Source organism: Tenrec ecaudatus, chromosome 8, assembly GCF_050624435.1.
Source record: "Tenrec ecaudatus isolate mTenEca1 chromosome 8, mTenEca1.hap1, whole genome shotgun sequence".
NCBI lineage: Eukaryota > Metazoa > Chordata > Mammalia > Afrosoricida > Tenrecidae > Tenrec > Tenrec ecaudatus.
The window spans coordinates 24,542,410-24,555,654 of record NC_134537.1 but is presented as its reverse complement, the minus strand read 5'-3'; the positions used below and the strand labels follow the sequence as shown (position 1 = coordinate 24,555,654).

The window sequence follows — 13,245 nt, the reverse complement described above, 5'->3', positions numbered from 1 at the left end:
CGTGCTACGTTAAGTAGAGAGGCAGCAAAGAAAGAGGGTCTGCCGCAGTGGCTGCAACAAAGGGCTCAAACGTAACAGCAATTGTGAGGCTTGCATAGGATGGGGCGGTGTTTCCTTCTGTCATAACAGGGTTGCCATGGGTTGGAACCAAGTCGACGGCACCTAACAAAAACAACCGCATGAATGACAGGGATGGTCCAAAATTCATTTGCAGAGTCCCCAGGAGGAGTAAGGCTTCCTTGAATTCCTTTGGACCTTTGACCTTCTAAGTGAATAGTCTTACACTTAGACAGACTGCACTGGAAAGTGGATTACTGCAGATATAGTTAGGTGAAAACTTAATAGGTTATCATTTATTTTCTTAGTTGACTCATTATTAATTTGTTCTAGTTTCTACTGTTTTCTGCTTTCTCTTAGATTAAAATTTTTCTGAGTTTTATTTTGTTGTTTTGGGGGCTTTTAGTATGATTTTCTTTACATGAAGTCCAGGATAGTTAATCCAAAGAGACAGTAATTGGATTAGTGGTTCCGTGGGGTTTGGGCAGGAGAGGTAGGGGAAGTAAAGGAGAGTGAATAATAGTGAGTACACGATTGAAGGATAAGCTGTGAAATTGATGGTGCTGAGGACTGCACAACTCTTCTAAATACATTAAACCACTAAATTGCATAGTACGTGAATTATAGGTCAATAAAACTTAAAATATTAGTACGGTCTCTTAATATTAAGCCCCCAATTGGACTGTACTGTCAGATACAGACATAATGCAATATAAATAAGACCTCCTTTGTAGGTTTATGTTACACAAAAATCACTCAGGTACTGGTCTATTGGTAGCTGGTTACATACTGTTAGCCAGAAAGAGACAGGGAGTTTCCACCAGTTTTTAAATAAACTCCATTGCCAAGCAGATGATCCATAATTCTGCCCCTCATGATGAAACAGTGCACAGATTTACACTCTGGTGCAAGTGCCTTCACGCAGGCCAGCACGCAGGGGCGCAACGGGCCACAGGCACCCAGAGGAAAACATCACTGGTTTCACTGCACATCAGACACTGGTCTGAGGAACAGCCCTCTGTTTTCAGGTAAGATGTGTTCAGCTCATAACACGAGGAGCACATAAAAGCCACCCCCACTGCCTTCGAATCTATCTGACTCATAGTGACCCCACCGCTGGACATATGTTAAGAATTTGTAAGGCATCAAGCAGCCATTGGAAATGAGTATACTTCATAAGGTCCCTGTCACAACTACTCAGGTTTGCAGTACATAAGCAAATGAATGTGGCTGTGTTGTATTAAAGCTTTATTTATAGACACTGAAATTTGAAGTTCAAATAATTTTCATGTTGCTATAAAATACTATTTTCCTTTGGATTCTTTAACAGCCGGTAAAAATGTAAAACCAATTGTGGCTCATGAGCTGTTCAGAGCAGACTATGGGTTGGTTACATGTTCAGCAGTGGGCCACAGCGCGCGGAGTCCTGAATTACATGATCCAGATATTTATCAGCTTACCTTCTGGCAAGTCGCCTTAATTGTTCAGCACATCCACTGTCTGATTTCTGGTTTGTAAGTTCAAGGATGTTCATGGTTCGGTGAAAATGTCCACATGACAAACTGACACTAACAGCAGTTTCATGTTTATCTCCAGTAAGGACCCACACTTTAATACCAGCCATTCTTAATGCTTCAATTGTTTCTCGAACTTTGTCTTGTAGCCTGAAAAAGAGAAGAACTGACGGTGCTCATCGTTTTGGGTTGTGTACTGTGTATTAAGAACAAGGCACACAGCAAAGCAAAACAAAACCCCACAGACACCGAGTCAATCCCGACTCATCGGGATCCTCTAGGGTGGAGCAGACCTGCCCCCCAGGGCGCCCGAGGCCGGAACACTTTAGGAAGCAGATGGTCGCAATGCTCTCAGAGTGGCTAGGAGGTGCTAGCCAACTACCGGCCTTTCAGGTAAGCAGGCCAGTGCTGAATTCACTGTGCCCAAAAGTCAAATTCTGAATACCTGATGTAAGAAGCTCAAAGTATAGCAGTAAAGTTGAAGTTTCCCCTATTTGGGCAAAAATCAAGAATACCTACATTAGCGATGACCTGATTAACATAAAAATCAATGAATTAAAATGTATAGTTTCATATCTGCAAAGTTGATTTTTATGAAACCAAAATAATTAATTGGTGTAAGTAAAACTTATTATGTCTTAAATTTCAAAATCAAAGCATGTTTTTCTTATTTTGATAGGAAATTTCTCCTATCATGACTTGGAATAGCAAACCATGGTGAATAAAAGACGACCTACTTGCCGAAAGCACCACCTGAAGTCCCAAAGACAGTGTAAATGGACACTTTTATTGAAGAACAAAAATGCTAACACTCTAAGGCTTAAAAATTAGAGAGGAATAAGCTATAGGCTTAATTTGTAGAATTCAATTTAATTCAAGAAACTGTGGGGCAGACATTGAGGAAGATGCTGGGACATGAAGACCAAGAATAAATGGACTCACGAAACTCACAGGCTAACGGGAGAGAGAGTGTGAAACAATGCCATGTCGCGCCACACGAGGAGTCTCAGGAAACTAATGAAACAGAGAACTTTTATGAGAGCATGCTTTATCCTGCTGTCAGCTGAGAGAAGTGCTCCTGAGTTGGAAGCAGCATGTGAACTGTACCTTAAGAACAGATCTTCACAGGTGGATACGAGGAAAGATGATTCCAGGATGAGCACAGCTTTGCCAAGAGGAACAGAACCCACAGAAGAGAGTAGTTTTCATTTAGAGATGGGATTCAGAGGGGAACTTACCAGTTGGGTGTGGCTGTGGTATAAAGTGGACGGGCAATGGCGGGAGGTGAGGTTGGAAAATTAAGCAGGGACTGTATCGTTAAGGTTTGTAGGGCATGCTAAGGAGTAGTCTAAAAATTCACACCTTTTGGGAAAAAAATGTGCTTTCCTTTTATCGGTTTCATATTTCTAGATAGAACAAATTATATCAATTGAATGGGAATAATTTAAGTTTTGGCTGTGCATTTTAACTATATTTGGGATGCTGATAAGTAGAACTTATAACAAGGCTAGAGAATATTTATGAAAGAGAAATGCTTTTGCCTGTTTATCTGATCCTTACCTATCTTCTACTGCTGTAGCTCCAAGCAGAATCAAGTCTTTCTCTATGAACTGGAAGACGTTGGCCAATTTCTCTTCCCGTTGTTGCAAGGCCGTCCTGGCTTCAAATAGGCGTCTATCTATTACTTCATATTCTTTAGGTGCAAACTGTCTATAGGCTATACATAGAGTTCTTAGCCCTTTCTAAAAACAATAAAATAAAGACAAAAATGATCATTTCTAACAATACATTTTAGGTCCACTGAAAGAAAAATTCCAAAAGCAAACTCACTGCCAACAAGTTTATTCCATCTCAGAGAGATCTTTACAGGACAGGAAGCGTAACTCTTCAGGAAAGTTGAAAGCGTCATCTTTTTTCTTTTTAGTTTTTTTATCGTTTTATTAGGGGCTCTTACAACTCTTATCACAATCCATACACACATCAATTGTGTAAAGCACATTGGTACATTCATCGCCCTCATCATTCTCAAAACATTTGCTCTCTATCTAAGCCCCTGGCATCAGCTCCTCTTTTCCCCTCCCTCCTGAGCCCCTTCAATGTATAAGTTATTATCTTGTCGTGTCTCGCCCTGTCCGACGTCTCAGCGTCATCGTTTTCCTGAGGAGTCTCTGGTGGTTCCAAACTGCTGACGCTGCGTTAGTAGCCGAATGCATCACCACTAAGCTACCATGGCTCCTTCATACTTTTTACATCCACTGAATAAACAAGGTACAATTAATCATTATACATTGTTAAACTGGAACTATAGCAAACGTAGGAATATATATTTCATTATCATATTTTGAGCTCAAGTTTTTCTTATGGCACCAATGTCTGGAAGTTGATGCTTAATAGTATAGAAAGAATAATCAAAGTACCTTTGCTTGTTACACACTTCCCCTTGAAAAACTCCAAACCAGTATTTTACCACCAGAATTTGGAAGTGGCTGTTTGTTTTTCCCCCTCCCACTCACTCACCTGAAATGGATGTTTTAAAATACTACATGACACTATTTAGCAGATTCAAGGAACAGTTACCTTATTTACAAACAAGCCACACCTAAAAACAACTTTCCCTTACAGAATAGTGAACGTGCCATCAGCTACTCATTCAAATATGAAATAATCCACTCACTTTTCTTTCCTGAGTACCAACTATGTTCCAGCATTGTTCTGGATATTAAAATGGTGCCAATCAAAACTCCAGCACTAATAACAAACCAAACCAAAACAGGAAACGACGACGACAACAAATGGCTGTCCAGGCACAGTTCAGACTGTCACCCTCACACACTGCCGGTCAGACTATAAAATGTGCGATCACTGTGGAGAGCAGCAGTGTGGGGCTCCCTCCAAATGTTCCAGGTAGAAAGACTCTGTGGCTCAGCTGTGTGTGGCACACATCTTGGAGAAACAAGAGCCATGAACAGGTACCTGCACACGCATATTCCCTGCAGCACTATTCACAGTAACAAAACGATGGAAACCACTTAAATGTCCTTCAAGGGGAGAACGCATAGAACTGCAGCACAGACACACAATGGAATGTGCCACGCCATGCTGAAGAGTCCTACTGAATCAGGAACACCCTACAGCACAGATGATCCTGGAGAGCATGCTGAGTGAAATCTGTCAATCACAAAAGGGGAAACATTGTATGATACTGCTATATAAAAAGTCACTAAAAGGCTTTCCTCCTACAAGAATCATTCTTTGAAAGGGACCAGAAACAGGACAGGAAGGTAAAGCCAGAGGATAGAGGGTAGACATGCGTTAAAACTTGGGTGAAAGGGAAGACAATATATCAAAATTAAATAGACAGATCAATAGATAAATGGTGGTCAAATAGTACAATGTCTTTACTGTCATGGAAGCTATAATGTGGATGAAGAATTTGATCACAAACAGAAAGCAAATAATGGAAGATAAATACAAGCACAACAGAAAAGTGGGTGAAGGGAGATGTCGGACAGTGTAAGATATGACAAAATAATAATTTACCAATTATCAAGGGCTCATGAGGGAGTGGGGAGCGGGGAGGGAGGGAAAAATGAGGAGCTGATACCAAGGGTTCAAGTAGAAAGCAAATGTTTTGAGAATGATGAGGGGAACAAATGTACAAATGTGCTTGACACAATGGATGTATGTATGGATTGTGATAAGAGTTGTACAGCCTCCAATACAATTATTTTAAAAAGAGAGAAAGAAATCATAAGTAAGTAAAGGAGGCAGGTGAGCAGAGAGCATGGAGTAGATATTTACAGAAGTGTAGAAATGAGAGACCACTGAGCCCTAAGACTGAAATAGACAGTTAAGAATTTTCCTGTTCACGTGAATTCACTTTGAGCAAAACCTGGGAGTGGAATTGCTGAGTCATATGATTACTCTATGTTTAACCTATTGAAGAACTGTCAACCTGTCTTGCAAAGTGGTTGTACCATTTTATAGTCCGACTAGTAATAGGTGATAGTTTTAGTCTTTGTCAATATTTACTGTTTATGAATCCCCTGTATTTTAAAAATAAGTTCCCCTTTAAAAAATAGAATTAATATCAATGATTTTTGTATTTTTACATCACATTCTGAATTTAAAGGTTCAAAAAGAGAACACGAATGTAGCAGGTAACAAGTTAAGTTTTATTCACAAAAAAGTGAAGCCTGAGGGAGGGGGGAGCGGGGAGGGAGGGGAAAAAAGGAGGACTTGATGCAAAGGGCTTAAGTGGAGAGCAAATGCTTTGAAAATGATCAGGGCAAAACATGTACCGATGTGCTTTATACAATTGATGTATGTATGGATTGTGATTAAGAGTTGTATGAGTCCCTAATAAAATGTTAAAAAAAAAAGTAAAGCCAACATATAATGTAACAAAAGAACCCCAGAACTTTTATAATTTTTAATAAACAGTTAATGCAAAAACAACACTTGGGCTCTCTTACAATTTTATTATTTATCACATTAATTCTAAATGATATATTTTTCGCAGTTTTGAAACTGTTTTGAAAAATAAGAAATTTGCACTCACCAGAGCAAATTCATCGACATGAATTCTTGTTTTCTCAATTTCTCCACCTATACATCTAGGGAGAATTGATGATTCAGCTCCTTTAGCAAATAAAAACTTCTCACCTGAAAAGAAGTCATTAGCTATCAAGTTCTTATTATGAGACCAGTAAAAACCCATACAAGTGTAGATTGGTTACCTGAAGGTGCCTGAACGATGACACTCATTCTTCTACGATCTGAGTCAAACTCCAGGACATGAAGCAGTTTGTACCTAAGGAAAAGACAAAACTTTGACTTTTTAGGAATATTAAATGAGTATCTGGAAAGAATTCCTTTAAGTAGATATAAAATGGCTAACTTAGAACAAGAAATTAATCTCAGTACATTTCCAGATGACTGAGTCTTAATAACAACACAAGATAGGAATAAAAGGAAGTGACATCTATTAAGTACTTTTACCTCATATACTTTATGTCAGTTAATACTCATAAGAACCCAACAAAGTAGGTCTCATGTCATTTTGTGAAAGAGGATGATTAAGTCAGAAAGATAAAGTAATTTGCCTAAGGTCAGATAGGTTGACGAAGGGCAGAGCAGAGCAAGGACTGGAATAGTTTGCATCCCAGCACACCTGAGCAACACCACGCCCTCCCATTGCTGACAGAGAGAGGCTCATCCCAGAGCGATGCTGCACCTGGGCAAGGGTGTGTGAGGGGTGGGGTGGGGGTGGGAGAGCAACCAACACAAATGCCTCTCAAGTGAGTTGTCAAATGCACTGCAAAGGGGATTGTTGCAGATGAGGTGAAGTTAAAATGTAGTACCCCATCATTTGAGTTCCTGATGGTCCATTTAAATTGGTTCTAGTTTTTAATATTTTCTGCTTTCTTGTTGATTGAGGTTTTTATCTGTTTTACTTTGTTATTCCTGTTAATTTTTTATTGCTGTTTGTTTAGTTTTTCGAGTTTTTCTGTCTATGAAACACGGAGGCAGTAACTGCGTCAATGGTCGCTTGGGGGAGGTATGCTGGGGAAGCTGGGGGAATATGGAAGCTGACAACGATGAGTAAAAGACTGAAGAAGACTGACAATGACTGTCCAACTCTTCTTCACCAAAAGACTGAACTGTGTGCTCCGTGAATTATATGCCAATAAGACCGTTGGGAAAAATGATGGGTCAGGTGTGACTTGCAAAGTCTTCCATATGAATCCTGTAAAACTGTGTGAAAATGCAATGTGTTGCACATATCAAAGAATAATATTTTGAAAGATTTCATTTTATATGATGCTTCGTATAAAAGTCCGAAATGGTTTATAAACTGGAATAAGCAAGCAAGAGGAGCTTCCACCAGGAAGTAGCCAACAAATGGACGCTATTCAATTAAGAAAGGCATATTCTGGAAAAGCAAAGTTAGAGTTGAGATAGGATTAAAACTGATAAAAGCAGAGTATCGTAGGCATGGACCAATTTGATGAAACAGGAAAGTCTTTTTTAAAAGAGAGTCTTTCCTTCATGTTTGAAAGATAAACTCAAAGGGCATAAAGGACTGGAGACTTAGGAAACCCACAGCTCCAGGGGTGCAGATGCACAAAGGAACCCGAAACCAACTCCCAGGGTCAGCAAGCTGAATATTGATGAAAGAGTCACAGCCGACTATCCCTACTTCAATAAGCTACAAGGCCGTAATAAAGACCAGAGCAGGAGTCAGTAAACTTCTCCTGCGGAGGGGCAGCTCCTTTAAGCTCTGTCTGTGGAGCGGGGGTGGGGGTTAGTGCAGGGGAGGGAACCTATAACGTAGCTCCTGGGCTATGCAGAGAAAGGCCATGGTCCAGGTTTCCCTAAAGCCGTACTTTATGGATCCCTGAACTATACGCTACATACTTAACATAGAGTAAATTACAATATACGGGTGTTAAAAATTACCGTTCCAATTTTCCAAGTATTTTAACTTCCATAGTTTCTTCAGAATTGCCAATAAATACAATGCCAATTCTGGAGATTAAAATGAGAAAGAAATATCAAATTTAAGGGATGACATTTCACATTTCATGATGCTTTATTATTAACTTGGCTTGAAAAACGTCTAAAACAAGCACTTGGAATGCATTTAAAAATATTTCCTATGAATTTATAGCTACTTTCAAGCACCTGAATGATCAGAGCAGGCAGAGAACAACTACTATTCGTATTTGTTAACGAAACAGTTCCAAAGCGGCTGCACAGAAGAACTTGTTACATAATCACATTAGTTATGTTTCATAGAAACCAGGTTGTAAGGGCTCTCTTGCAAACATGACTCAATGCTGGCACAAGGGCAAACGTAATACACTTCAATTATTTCTCATTTGGAATTTAATTTAAAATGCACTTCTATCTCTATGTTTATGAATTAGACAATTTAAAATGATGACTCTGTTTGACAATTTAGAATGATGGTACTTGAATAATTTCATGCTTCATTTAAAGAAAGTACTTTTCATAAGGCTTGGAAATGACATTAAACTACCTTGCAGCAGCTTCCACTAGGGCCTTTTCATCTGGAGACGAGGCGTAATACTCTAAGGGGGAGGGTGTGAGGTTCGATTGCCAGGGACCATCACCAATGCCATCAGTCTGAACACTGCTAATCTGTACTGTGTGGCAGAGGCTGACTGCCTTGAAAAAGAGGTTGTGTTCTTTAATCTGTGAAAATATAATTAATCATGATTAAAAATAAATACCATTCAAGTAGGAAGGAACAGAATTATTTAATATCCATAAATACAAAGAATACTTTTGTCATGTAGTTCTAGAACAAGAATGCTATAGTTCTGAATTGCTTGAATAGATGGTTAGCTTTGACTTGCTAAAAATAATCTATTGTCAGCTCCATAAAAGTAGGGAGTCACTCTTCTGTGTTCAAAATGTAATAAAAACTTTATCTGAAGCAAAGCAGAGTGAAGAAAACCAAAGATTCAAGGAAACAGTCCAGAGGACTAATAGGCCATGTGACCACAGCCTTTCCAACCCCGAAATCAGAATTAGGCAGTGCCCAGCTGCCATCCCTGACCACTCTGAGCAGGATCATACTAGAAGGGCCTGGACAGAAAGGAAGAAACAAAAATCAAAACAAAAAAGATCCAACATAATGGTTTGATACAAACTGGTGGAATCCCTTAGACCAGCAGCTCTCAACCTATGGGTCGCAACCCCTTTGGGGGTCAATCAACCATTTCACTGGGGTCGCCCGATTCATAACAGTAGCAAAATTACAGTTATGAAGTAGCAGTGAAATTAATTTTATGGTTGGAGTCAGCACGACATGAGGCACTGTATGAAAGGGTCGCAGCATTAGGAAGGTCGAGAACCACTGCTTTAGACTGTGGCCTTTTGGCACCCTTCAAACCCAGAACTGCACCCACTCCTGGGGATCACCTTTCAGCCAAGAAATAGTCCTACAAATGGCACTAAACTCCACGAGGAAATGCGTCTCAGAACAAGCATTTAAGACCCAAAGGGCAGCATCTCCTAAAAACACAGTTAAAAAGGCAGGAAGGGTCAGAAAGCAAGGACTGATGGAAAAGGAAACCCAGGTGGGAAGTGGGGAGAGTGCGGTCAGACTGAAGGGATTCCCACTAATGTCACCAAATAACAAGTGTGTAAATGGTAAAATGAACAACTAATTAGCTTGGCAAACTTTCCAACAAACCACAATGAAATGTTTTTAAAACCTGATTGATCACAAAAATCAGTTAAAAATATTTACACTGTTTCTTAGCAATGTCTTCTTCACTTCAAAATAATAAAAACTTGCCTTAACGCAAGGCTACGGTGAAAACTCAGAAACTACGGCAGATGCGTGGTAAACGATACGGACACTGGCTACAAAAAGCCCAGGATTATATTCTATAGCACTGAATGAGAGCCTGTTCATACATCTGAAATAACTCCTCATTGCTCCACTGAACACCTAAACTTTTCTTTTTTCTAGAAACTCGTCAAGAACATTCCATAAAATGAAGATGTTGCTGAAATGTAATCTTTATTCATTAGTTTAAAAAGTACTTACTAGTTCAAGTTCATATTCAGGACTGGTTCTGAAAGAAGAACTGGCTGGAAGATGAGCTAAGTTGTTAAGGTGGGAGAGACTACTGAGGTAAGATACGTTTCCATCGGGAGAGTCTGGTGTTGGACCTTCAGGTACAAGTCTACCGTTGATTTCCTGATATTTTATACCATTAATTGAACACTCCCGAAACTGCATCTCATTCTCCGTCAGCGTACCAGTTTTATCGGTAAACACATACTCCACCTAGAGGGTAGGAGAACAAAACACATCACCAAACTAAACAGACAAAACCCCATGTCCTGTCTCTGGGGTTCCAGGGTATACTGACTAACATTGATACATGGAGAACTGAGATCCTAACCATCTAAACACAATCGAGTAATAAACATGTCAGAGAGACAAAATATTTAAAACTGTATATGCTTTGAAGTTTGTAGCAACTTTAAGTGTATAACCACCCCGACAGCTGACTGGGCATGTGGTTGTGGTATGTCTTTCCTACCTCCTGGATAACATTTTAAAACAGTGGTTCTCAGCCTTCCTCAGGCCGCGACCCTTTCATACAGTTCCTCATGTTGGGGTGACCCCTCAACCACAAAAGTATTTTCCTTGCTACTTCATCACTGTCATGTTGCTCCTGTTATGAATTGGGCGACCCCAGTGAAAGGGTTGTTCCACCCGCAAAAGGGTCGTGACCTATAGGTTGAGAACCACTGCTTTCAAAAGTACGATCCCTTACTTGGAATCAAGGACGGATGATTAAAAACCCAGCATGGGAAACGGTACCTGCAGAAATAGTACAGAACAGAGAACAGGAACACAAAATGATAGAAACAGAAGTCAGGAGTGGGAAGCTGTCTAAAATTGATGGAAGAGATTAAAACCAGGGGGATGGGGGGAAATTACCAAGCACAGCTGTTGAAAAGGAAAGAACCTATTTCTTAAAGTGAAAAAGACAAACACTTCCCTGCCAATCATCACCTCAGTGCAAGGTTCACTGATCTGCAAGTGTCTAATCGGTGTTTTAGTGTGTCACTGTTAAAGGGAAAAGGATCGCCTCAGGTAAGCATTCACCTGAGGATGCCTCTTCATGTGAAAGGCACAGTCTAAAAGTACTAATGCTTTGAAAATACAAGTGTATCCCGCCAAGATCTGAGGATAATGTATACTTGCGCTTTGGCTGTGCACAAGTTTTGTCCTGAGAAACAGAACACACAAAAATGCACCCCCGTCATGAAGCAATACCCGGAACTATAAACCTCAGACAGCTGCCAGCTATGTCAGTTTGTCATGTGCCTTCTGAGTCACACCTGTTCATCGATAGTATTACAACCATTCTTCTGATGGCAGATACCTCCCTTCATGTACACAGTAACACCAAAGTCAATGCCCTGGCCAATACCCACTTCCACCAACAAGCTATCGTTAGGCCTTTTTCAAGAAAAGGTACCATATTTACCAGAGTACTGATGTACTTCTGAATCATTTAGAAAGTGATGCTTTATTAGGTTCCATTTTTTAAATGTGATACTGATGATGCTTTCGTGTTGTGTAGCTAATCCAATTTCTTGCCATCGGTGCTTTCTACACCATTCCAGAGAGCGTGGAGATGTCGGGGAAGCAGGCGCTGCGTTATGGCAGAGCTGGCTGTAGTAAGAAGGGAAGTAGGCATACAGAGAAAATGCCAGCAGCAGAACATGCCTTTGAGGGTCAGCAACAGTTTCAAGGCGCTGAGGAGACAGATTCTATTTAAGAAGCAGGAATAAGATGCAATTTTTTAAAGACTGCTCAGAGAATAATGTAATATTAGAAATCAAAAAGAGACAGAAAGGGTGAAAAGCTAAAGTTGGGCAAATTCTCCCAGGGTGTCAAAGAAAGAGAAAGAGAAGACTGATACAGGTAATCTGCTATCGAGTTACATGAGTTTCAGAAAAAACTAAATACAGACATGTTAACCCCCCCCCCAAAAATGCAAGAAAATGCCCTCTACATGAAGAGATATGTGTTTCCAGACTGGAAGGGCTTGCTGAGTGTGTTGTCCCAATAGCATGAAAGACCCACACCAATGTCTCCCATCAAATTCACAACTTGCATCAAGAGAAGATTCCAAATGCTCCCACAGATCAAAACAAAAGACCAGAAAATCCGAGCATCAGAAGGCACCGGGTTTCCCAATAGCAACATGGGAGCTAGAACACAGTGGGGCAAGACCTTCAAAGTTCTGAGGAAAAAGAAAAAGGATTTCCAGCCTGTAAGGTAATATCCAGTGAAAGTATTGATTAATTATCTGGGGAAAGATAAAGGATATTTTTCTGAGATGTAAACTCTCAAAATATTTTGCTCCTTGGGACCCAATTAGAAGATGTGTTCTGAGAATAAGCCACAGGTGGGAAGACAGGGGGTTCAGAAACAGGTGCGCTAAACCAGGATTTCAAGTGCAACACGAAGGGGCTCCTAGTACAACAGCCGGGAAGACCAGACGTCACAGGTGAGAAGCAAGTCCAAATTGGACCAAAAGGACAAAGGCTGAGACTGTTTTTTAAAAAGGCCACGTACACAGGAAGGAAGGAAAGGAGACAAAGGACGGAAGGCAAGAAGGAGGGAAGGAAAGTGAAGAAGGAAAATCCTAGCTTACCTGAGATGTGTGGATACAGGTAGATAATTTTATATGTCAGTTTATGATAAATGGAATTTAAGTAAGTGAAAAACCAGAGCAATTAGCTGTAGGGAAAACAAAATAGGTATACAAGAAAGGAAATATAATTTACAGCATTAGAGGGTCCCCATAAAGGACTGAGAATCAGTGAACAACATCAACTCAGGCATAAAAATGTTAAATGAACATTTATTAAATCCCAAGCTGTGAAATAACAACACTCGGGGAAGTGTGTGTGTGTGTCTTTGGTGGACAAAGGGAAGAGTAAGGTTAGATATTTATATTCTGTAGAAATAATTTTATATAGGAATAACAATAGTTAATAAAGGTGAGACGGCTTTAAGATTTCAAAATGGAAAACAAAAATAAGGCAGGCATTTTTTTGTTTTAAATCTCACAATACTTATTAGTACATATATGTTGTTTTGATA

The 13,245-nt window shown here is 39.9% G+C and overlaps 1 protein-coding gene across 5 annotated transcripts in view; it reads right to left on the bottom strand.

Annotated features, from left to right (window-relative positions):
* Positions 1-13,245, bottom strand: part of ATP11B (ATPase phospholipid transporting 11B (putative)) — a 124,740-nt gene that overhangs the window by 47,461 nt on the left and 64,034 nt on the right. For all 5 annotated transcript variants that reach the window (XM_075556092.1, XM_075556093.1, XM_075556094.1 and 2 more), the window contains 7 exons: positions 10,159-10,401; positions 8,617-8,792; positions 8,034-8,102; positions 6,311-6,384; positions 6,133-6,236; positions 3,132-3,313; positions 1,518-1,721 (listed from right to left, as the gene is read on the bottom strand). In XM_075556092.1, coding sequence (XP_075412207.1) covers positions 1,518-1,721; positions 3,132-3,313; positions 6,133-6,236; positions 6,311-6,384; positions 8,034-8,102; positions 8,617-8,792; positions 10,159-10,401 — 1,052 coding nt within the window. The remainder of the gene's footprint in view (positions 1-1,517; positions 1,722-3,131; positions 3,314-6,132; positions 6,237-6,310; positions 6,385-8,033; positions 8,103-8,616; positions 8,793-10,158; positions 10,402-13,245) is intronic.